General features: G+C 44.2%; 1 protein-coding gene across 1 annotated transcript; it reads right to left on the bottom strand.

Annotated features, from left to right (window-relative positions):
• Positions 1-507: 507 nt before the first annotated feature.
• LOC139337380 (fibroleukin-like) lies at positions 508-5147 on the bottom strand. The gene is made up of 2 exons (XM_070971925.1): positions 5069-5147; positions 508-1330 (listed from the first exon to the last, which is right to left on the bottom strand). Exons 1-2 carry the CDS (start codon positions 5145-5147, stop codon positions 621-623), a joined length of 789 nt encoding a protein of 262 aa, XP_070828026.1. The 3' UTR covers positions 508-620.
• Between the last annotated feature and the right edge of the window lie 4810 nt (positions 5148-9957).

The following is a 9957-nucleotide window of genomic DNA, read 5'->3' as shown; positions in this document are numbered from 1 at the left end:
TTTGCACTTAAGTTTGCAGAAAATTTCAACAGAGAGAAGAATAAACAAATGCTTAAACCTTGATATTCATCACTTTATTTTGTTAACAAAACATTCCCAATTATAAAACATTCCAAACATCTTCAACCAACCATCAACTGGCTTTCCAGTACTGTCATAATAATAATAATAATAATAATAATAATAATAATAATAATAATAATAATAATAATAATAATAATAGTGAAGCAATCAGTCTCTCTCGCTACATACTCGTCAGATTCAGACTTAACTGAAAAATAATTCTTCCCAAGAGGATCCTCTCTCTCGTCATTAAGCAAATTACACTCTCAAAAAAACCTAATGGCATATTAAGGTTATAAAAAAGATACTATGTAATTGGGACTACAGTAATCTTTGTAACTATGTACATCCTCAGCTGTTGACATAGTATCCTGTAAACAAGTCATTGTTGCAGAATCAAACACCACAAGGCGGCAGCATTGCGTTAATAGTGTATAATAACTGTGTGGATAGTATACTGGGTTTTATTTAACTGTGGAGAGCATTTTAGGAGCTTGTGTTTGCAGTTAGTAGTTTGACCCTTCCTTTTCCAACATGCCCTTGCAGAGAGTCACAGCTCATGGTGTAAAGCCCTTTGGTCTGATCAGCATCCTGACCGTTTTGAAGGACTGTCTGTCATTGGTGGGGTAATACTCTGTGGATATATTATGCCACGTCCCCCAGAAAATCCCATCCCGGACCCCCTTGTACTTCCCCACGTAGTATCTCCCGTTGAGGTTTGCAGCCATGCAGGCATCAAACCACCAGCCGGAGCTGTAGTAGGCCCCGCAGTTCCCGGATGGGTAGCGGTCGTGGTCTCTGTCCGGGGTGGTGAACGCCCTGTTGTTGTGATCATAACTTTTGCTGAAGCGCAGAGCATCACCTGCAGTACCTGAGTACCCGCCTACGGTCAGCCTGTAGCGCATCCGTTCACTTGCCACCCTGAACTGCTCGTACTCTGCATACTCCATCACCCCGTCAAAGTCCTCCAGCTCCACCCGCAACACCATGTCCCTGTCACGGGTCAGCAGGTGGATCATATTGTTGCCCAGCCAGAACTCCCCTCCGTCCAGCTGCCCGAAGCCTGATCGGTACTCGGCCCAGGTGCGGTTGAAGCTCACGCTGCCGTCGTGTCGGCGCTGCAGGAGCGTCCATCCTCCTCCATCCAGCTCCATGTCACAGAAGACCGGGAAGCTTCTGAAGCGGAGGTCAGGGGTCACCAGGTACACCCCGCTCCTTGTCTCCCCTCTGAGCAGGTAGTCAGAGCAGTCTCTCCTCGCTGTGGTCTCTACACATAAGGAAAATTTAAATTAGGAATAATTATGATCGCCTTTTCCCTCAAAATCCTCAATATGTGCTATTCTTCATTTATGAGCGATCTAACTAAAGTCCAGCTTTTGCTCATATCTTGCAGGTGAAATGTTCATCTTGCAGCTGGGATGCAGCCGTGAAATGAGGTCACAAGTGCAACAGTGCAAAACTACTTTTCCACCATAAAAGATTTAGTGCCTTTGAAGCCTTTCAGGGTGGACCTCCAGAGTAGAGACACACAACTGCAGCTTTCCTTAACATTTAAGGCAAAGCTGGATCTGAGAGATGAAAGGAAGCCCAGACTTAAAAATTTGAGACTCCTGCTTTTCCTTTTGCTTAATACAATACAAATACACAGTCTGAACCCATGAACAAATGGTAAAGTCCTCTTGTTCCTCACCTGTTGCTGTGTGTTGAGTAGGCTGGTGGATGTTAGCCTCATCTGCAGTATCTGAACACAAGTGCTAAACTGAAGAATCCATTAGGCTGACCTGCTGCCAAATTATTCACATACTATAAGCCACGTTCCACTGAAGGATGTTTTAAAGCTGTTAGTCTACACATAGTTGTGGTTTTATCCTCTATCACAACACTCACACACACACATATTTTGCACACATATGCAAATTCCTGCTCAGACCACATGATTATGCTGTCATGTTTTTCTATGATGATCATTAGTGCTTACCCTGTGGTCCCTTTATTTAAAATCCTTTCAACTTGGGTCATACCAATTTGCTTTTTTGAATGACTAATACAATTATGAGCACTCAAACACTAATGCACAACAGTTCTTCAACAATTTTCTCTCCGCCTAATTATTGTGACGTAATGTCAACAGAAGACAATAGATTTTTTTGGAGCTTGGTCATTTCATATGCCTTCTCTCTTTCCGTTTTGAGCTCAATTTGTATTTTTGTCTTTGCCCACTGAATGTTACAACATTTCTTTACACCATTACACTGTTGTAATGCCTGTAAAAAGTTACCTATTTTATGTGTAAATCGGTGGTAGAGACTGCATACAAAGACAAAACTTGATCAAGCATCGTGATAATAATGACATCTCTTGCCTTTAGATGGTATCATCGTTGGCAGTTTGCTGCCTCCCTGGTTGTCCTCTGGGCGCTCTGCTGGACGCCTGTCCGTTGGTCTTCCATTTGGACTCCGGCTGTGATTGAAGAAAGCAGCCACCTGCTTGATTTTCACTCGCAGCTCACGTGCACTGGGAGTGGAGGCTTCAGTAGACAGGGGTTCACGGCCTGAGGTGGCAGGGGCTGTTGACCTGAGGTCAGGGCTGGTTGTGGAGGTAGTTTGGGCACTGGGGGAAGGGACTGGAATCATCATTTCATCTCGATCTGGTGTTAGTCTGGGAGTTGTTTCCTCCACATTGTGAAGTACATTTTCTTGTAACCTGGAGTTAGCATTAGAAACTTGTTTTGGGTTTGTGGATCCTGGACTGGTACTTGGGATGACGCCTGTGAGGACTCCACGCATGATTTTGTTTGGTCTTGTTGTCATTGGGATCGATGGTGGTTGACCGGCTGTTTGTGGCCTCAGATCAGACATAATCCTGCTGTCTGGGCTCACTGTGAAGCCTTCAGGGGGGGAGTGAGGGCGAGAGAAGGGTCCAGTTTCCAGGTCGTTGGAGGTCTTTGGCCCCAGAGTGATAGTTTTCATCTTGCTGGGGCTGAACTCTGTGTCCCCTTGGGAATGAGTCACGTCAGCAGTCTGTTTTACAGGGCCAGATGCAGGTGGCATGTCAGTCTGAGAGTTTTGGATGCTGTCTGAAGCAGTCTTGCTGACTTGAGGAGGATGTAAATCTGTTTTGGTCTTTGGACTTGGCTTTAGTTGCACTGATGGTTTTGGCCTTTGAACAGATGTTGCTCCTGGCTTGACTGTATGTCTGGTTGGTGGCCTGTGTCTGGGGAGAGGCATCGATGTGGATGTTTTGTTGGATTCTGCTTCAGGGATTTCTTCAGGCACAGATTTGGGGTTTAGATTAGACATTTGGTCATTGCGTGGTGTTTTAAGCCCTTGATTGGTTTGTGGTGTTTGGTCAGGTTTAGACTTCGCCTTTGGTTTAGTCTTTTGGCCAGTTCCGAGATGTGGGTGTTTTTGGTTAAGTTTAGGTGTTTGGTCAGGTTTCGGCTTTTGGTTTAGTTGAGGGACTGTCTGGCTGGGTTTAGGCTTTTGATCAGGGGGTTTGATCAGGGCACGATCAGGGATGAGGTTTTGTCCAGGTGATGAGTCTTGGACAGATTTAGGCTCGAACGAAGGAGTTTCATCAGTATTTTCCATTAATTCTGTTGCAGGCTTTTGGTTTGGTTTTGGGTTGAGGCTAGTTGTTTCACTTCTTTCGGGTTCAGGGTCTTGAACAGGTGTGACATATAGGTTAATTGTAGAACTTTGATCAGGTTTTGTTTTTTCTTCACTTTTTGGCTTTTTTGGAGGCTTTGGCTTTTGGTCAGGCTTGTCGGTTTTAAGAGGATGAACCATCTTTTTCTCAGGTTTGGAGTGTTGATTAATAATTGGGTCTTCAACAGTTTCAGGCTCCTGGTCAGTAAGAGGGTCTCTGTTAGAACCAGTTGTGTTTACAGTTTGAGGTCTTTGATGAGATGTCGGTCTCTGGACAGGAACCGTAGACTTTTGATGAGATTTTGGCTTTTGAATAGGTAACTGGTTTCTGTCAGTTGTATGTTCTTGCTCATGTTTCGGTATTTGAATGTTTTTCTGATTTGGATCAGTTGGTAAATTATCAGGTAGACGTCTTTGGTCTTGTTTTGGAATTTGGACTGGTTTAGTGTCTTTGCCCGGTTTAAATTTCTGGTCGGTTGTAGGTTTTTGGTGAGAAGGCTTCTGCTTTTGATCATGTTTTGATTTTTTGTCAGGCAAAGGAGCTCGATCAGGTTTACGGTCATTCTTTGGATTTTTAAGCTTTCGGTCTGCTTCAGGCTTAATTGCAGGTTTATGCTTTTCACCGAGCTTTGGTCCTCGGCCTGGTAGACCATTAGCGTTTGAGCTGATGTTCCTTTTAGCGGTCCAAGGGTTGCGGTCAGTGAGTCCTGCAAATGTAGTTGTGTTTAAATTCTGATGAGGAGTGGTGGTGGTCGTAGTTGCCATAGTTGAGCTAACACTCCCCTGGAGGCCTGCCCCAGATCCTGCACTGGTTGGAGAGGTGGACCTAGTGGTGGTGCTGGTTATCTTCTGTCGGGGGCCACCCAGTGTGTTTATTGTGGCTGCTGTTGTTGGCCTACTTGTGGTCCTAAAGCCTGCCTCTGGATGAGGGCCAGCTGATTCAAGGCCTGTGCTTTGGGCTTGTAGTCCGTGAGCAGTTGTCGTCATCCCTTGATTGACACCTGTGATCAAATATGAAGTCGAGCTGGACGAAGGAGGAGGTGGAAGAGCTGATGTAAAGGTAACAGCTTCGTCTGAGTCCGTGGAGTCATGCCTCAGAGCAACACTGATGGTGGAATGAGGAGTCGGGCTGATTGAAACAAAGTCTGTCCTCTCAGTTGCTTTGCTGGATGCTAATTCTCCATCACTGTCTCTCTGAACACTCTGGACCCTTTTTTCTCCTTCTGTTTTGATCTCCTTCCCTGTCTCCCTGTCTTTCTCCTCCTCCACCTCCCCCTCTTTTATAGTCTTCTCTTTTTCTGCTCGCCCAATGCTTTCAGTCTGTTTTGGTCTCTCATTATTTCGCTCCACTTTTATACCCTTTTCCATTTCCTTTTTCCTCTCCTCCCCTTGCTGCTCTCGCTCCTTATTTGTATGCTCCTCATGGTCCTCGGACATCTTTATTCCATCACTACCCCTGTCTTCTTCAGTTTGTGTCTTTCTGTCTGTTTCCTTTGTTTCATCTCGCCACACGCGATGGTCGCTTTCTTCTGTTTTTGCCTTATTTTTTATATTACTTGTAAGCTTCTTTTCTTTTCCATTCTGCAACATATCCTCTCGATCTCCCTTTGAAATCCCCTTTCCATCTTTTCCTTTATTTTTTTCTGCCTCTCTCTCCCTGTTATTTTTTTCAACAACCTTTTTTCTGTCCATATCCACTATCCTCTCATATCCACCAGCAGCTGGCACCTTTGCCTGCCCCAATTTGTCCTTCCCTTTTGCCCCCTCCAGCTGAGTTTTTCCATCTTTTTCTGCCACTTCTTTTAGGGTTTCTTCGTTCTCATTTTCTTTTACGACCCTTTTATCGCTCTCTCTTTCTGCTTCCCATTCGTTTCTCTCTTTCTCTTCCAAAGTTGTTCTTTTTTCAGAGTCAGTGTCACCATCTCCTTCCATCATCTTTTCTGCTTTAACCCTGTCTGTCCGATGCTCCTGGCTGAAATCTTTTAGTCTGTCTGGATTTCTCTCATTCAAGCAGAACCTCTCATCCTTACGTCTATCTGTACCCTCATTCAGCTTTTCATGCTCTCTTTCTCTTTGCCTTCCACACGCTTTCTCGGTTTGGCTTACTTTACAGTCTGCACATATCTTCCTCAGTTGATCCACATTGTCCTTCAGCTTCTGCAGATCCTTCATGATCTTTTCCAGCTCTCCAAGCTGCTTTGGCAAATGGACAGTCAGCGGCGGCAGGCTGAATAGGTAGGGACACGTGCTCTCATCCTGCCCCTGTCTGCACAGCCCCTCAGGTCTCAGAGTTGCAGCACAAGGCCCAAATCCATTATCCCCAAGGAGGTCTCCTTCATCAGAGTCCACTGTGGTCCAAGAGAGGCTCGAGAAGGCCAGCAAGGTCCCACATACGCACAGTGCTGTTAACCTCATCACGTCCTGAGAGTGAAGAGTACAAGGAGAGGCGGGAGAGAGTGTAAAAATGACCCACCTCAGTTTGAGAGGCGCAGTGACAGTGAGAGGAGGAGGTAAGGTGGGAGGGAGAAGAGGAGGGAGGGGGAACTGATGGAGCCGTTCAGTGGAAAGTGAGTTTGTGAGAGAAATGAGGAGCGAGAAGCCTTGAGAGGGAAACAGGTGAAAAAAAAATAACAGAGAGAGCGAGAGGAGGATTGTGTGGATGTACTGCTCAGTAGATGGTCTCTGTGAGATAATGGATGATAAGCATGAAGCGTGAGGAAATTGTCAAATATTTCTACTTTATAACATAAGCAGAATTAGCCATAACAGTTCTAAATCTGTCATGATAAAGCACAAACTGTGAAAGCTTTAGAAAGCATGTGTCCGAAAGTAATCCTATTATTACATTCCAGTGTATCCTTATTGAATCACATCACTTAATGAAGACCACTTGTAATGCATTCTCACTTGATGCTGTAGTATTATGGCCTTGAATATGCATGTGTGTCACAGTTGCTTTGGCAGGGGCTTCCCGAGCTTCCTGTCGGTGGGTCCATAAACATGTGAGTGACAGATGCGACAGGTCAAATTATGCATTTGAAGCAAAATACTGGCTTCCGGGCCAGAGCCAAGAGTTTGTTTCTCAGATATGTAAGAACATATTTCATTTTAGTGTAAGCTGTGTGGCTTAGTTCTGCTTCTCAGTGATGAAACTCAGGAATGTCAGATTTATCCGAGCAGGCCGCTTCATTCAAATGCAATGCCATGGGAGATGAATTTCTCATGCTATTGACGTTATTCGGACAGCACTAATCCTCAACAAGTGCCGAGAATTGGTGAGGCAACCTCTGGGCGGGGAAGCTAAGCTCGCCGTGTGCAGACTGTCCGTCCATGTAAGATTTTGGTTTTGTGCTAATTCATTGTGTCTACATATAGTCAGAAAAAAAGAAAGAGAGAAAACACAGTCACATGAGCTAAATGAGGCATCTGCTTGGCAGGGAGTTTAGATAATGAGGCTTTAGTTTCTCAGGCCGGGGGTGTTAATGTCAGTCCCACCACAGGATATGAGATATGAGTGATAGCATGCAATGCCAGCGTTTGATGTTTCAGATTTTTGTCCATTTTTAATCCTTGTTAGGCCACTTAAGTTGTTTTGTTTTGAGATTGCGATGAAACGTGACCCTTGTGCTTTTTTGCTCTCTGTGTCTCTTGCACTGGCCAGCTTTAGTCTGACTGCACGGAGCTGGAGAGATTTTTCAGCTGTCCTTTAATAATGACAAAGGAAGACATTTGTTTAGTCAGAGTAGTGTGGGAAGCATCAGGTTAGAGATGAAAAATGAGTTAAGCAGGAAGAAAACGGCTCAGTATTGAACAGGACTGGCCTGCAAACTAATTTTTCTGTCTGGGAAAACAGCACCTTGTAAGAGCATGACATTTCAAATTCTGCACTTGATGTTAAATTTTGAGAAAATGAAAAGGATTCAATCAGCTGAGTATTTGACTTTGGAAATGAGGCGGTAATTTATTGCAACAATACAACACTGAGGCCTTGTAATCCTTGTATATTCAGTTGGTGGTACCTATCTATCCAAACGTACCCTGTATGACTATACACTGCAAGCTGGACCCTTCCTCCTCCTTCTCTGCTAATGCAGCTATGAGCTCATTTGACATTTGACAACTGTTGGCAGGGTAAAAGCTAGGAATAAGTATCCTTTCACCTTTCACAGTCACTTCAGTACTTCAACACTTAGACTGGGAAACAGTGTGAGAGAAATGTTTACACTCTCGAGAGACTTCTGTCTAGGCCGTATCGATTTATTATCACAGAGCCACATCTTATAGAGCACAGCCAAGCATAAATCTCAGACAGTGGCTGCTTTGCCACAACAAACTAACCTGATGCACTGGCTGCATGAGGAACGATAACGATTAATGCTGTTGATTAAGGTTAACAGGGTCAATTCATTTAGCCCGTCGAGATGAAGCCGTTCCGTTCTCGACAGCAGCAGAGCACAGCCAGAAACTCTATTATTCCCAATAATACCCTCACTCCTGCCTCTACCCATTTATGGACAGCAGCTTTTTTTTCTCCTCAGGGTGCCCTCTTGGGATAGTGTTTTGAATTCCCCCAGTGAGCTGGCTTGGCCCACTCTCTGTCCTGGATTGTGTAAACACTGTGGTTTTTTTCCACTCACACTAGAACAAACATCTGACCATCAGTCCAGCCTCGCTGCCGGGGCTTCCTGGCAGACCACTTCATCTTCCTCCACTTTGGGCAGAGGAGCCAGTGTCGTCGGTCATGTCTGTTATGTGCATAAGTGTCCCATTTCCAACTGAACTGGAGTGAACCCAACGACTGTCATAACGCAGCGCCAGCCTCTTGTATTACCACACTCAGCCTGTCTGCCTGAAGGTATAAACCTACCTGGACAATATTATTCTACTGACTCATTGTTTGAATGCCGAGAACAAATACATATTCATTTAGCAAAACAGATATATGATACAGCACCTGCCTTAATCCTGCGAATCAGTGTGTATCAGTTTAAAATGAAAAGAATCATTCCCTGTCTCTTTTTACGCTGTCTCTCCCCCTCCCTCTCCCTTTCACAGACACACGCATGCACATTCATATTCACATGAATTGTCCATTGCCAAGTCCTTAATTCTTCAGCAACCGATACATTCCTTTGCCATGTGTGAGAAGGTTTCTCATCTGTCAATTGACTGATACTGATTCTTGAAAATGAAACAATCAAGTGTCCCTCACATCTGGGCTGGATTTCCTACAGCGAGCCAACACCAGATAACCTCAGGTCAATTTGTTTCTAATCCAAAGGCCTGGACTTCATTAAGACATTGTTTGAAATTTATATTTAAGAATCCTTTGTCCTGATGAAGGATATGGAAAGCCGGCGTAATGTGGGAACAGGTTATCTGCTGCTGTCACCTTCTGCCCAGCGGGAGTAGACTCTGTGGTGAAAGTGGACATTCTCGAGACGCTGGCGTTCCACGACAGGACAAACGATTCGACAATTTTGAGGTATGTTTAAACTTTCTATAAGGACACTCCCTGCTGTGGTTGATAGCAACCCTGTGCATGCATGACATTCAAATGCACAGAAAGGTGTTGTTGACTTTAAATATCATATTGAATTAGTATTATTACTCATGCATTAATGTGTAAGTTGCATGTTTGACATGGAAATGATTTGAATGATTGTATGTACCATTTCTTTAATTTTGAACTGTGTATCGTATTTTATAAGATCATTGTGTTTTCAATGTAAAATCTTAATCTGCAAAGTAACTATAGTTGTTAAGTAAATGCAGTGGAGTATAAAGTGGCATAAAATGGAAATATGTGAGTGCAATAGAAGTACCTCAAATGCTTGAGTGCAAACTTTCCACCACAGCTGACGGTGCTACAAAGGATTATTCTCTTTGCGCTGCCTCGTGTTATGGGAACCAAAAATAACCTTTACTTTATTGTCCTGCAGACTTTGTCTTCTTCTCTATGACAACTGTTTAAGTGTCAGTGCTGAGTGTAACTTTCGGCCAATGAACAGTGTGGGTCAAGAGAAATAAACAAATCTCTTTTCAGAGTAAGCCAGTGTCAGCGCTGATGAACAGTGTGTACACTACCTTTCCAATCTCCCTGGCAGATTAAGACGCTACTTTAGTGAGTGCAGATACAGATGAGCATATAAATGGATGTGAGAGAGAGGACCGTCTGACCGAACGGCTGAGAGAAACCTGACTTTCCACATCATTGCAGGATTTGTTTCTGTTTTCTATCATGACA

The sequence above is a fragment of the Chaetodon trifascialis genome, chromosome 10 (assembly GCF_039877785.1).
Source record: "Chaetodon trifascialis isolate fChaTrf1 chromosome 10, fChaTrf1.hap1, whole genome shotgun sequence".
In the NCBI taxonomy this organism is placed as follows: domain Eukaryota; kingdom Metazoa; phylum Chordata; class Actinopteri; order Chaetodontiformes; family Chaetodontidae; genus Chaetodon; species Chaetodon trifascialis.
Note: the sequence above shows the minus strand (reverse complement) of the source record. Positions and strands in the feature narration are given on the sequence as shown.

Coding starts and splice junctions, on each gene's coding strand:
- LOC139337380 (XM_070971925.1), bottom strand. CDS start 5,147: ATGTCCGAGGACCATGAGGAGCATACAAATAAGGAGCGAGAGCAGCAA. Junction 1,331..5,068: donor GAAAAAGGAAATGGAAAAGG/GTATAAAAGTGG, acceptor CCTTATGTGTAG/AGACCACAGCGAGGAGAGAC.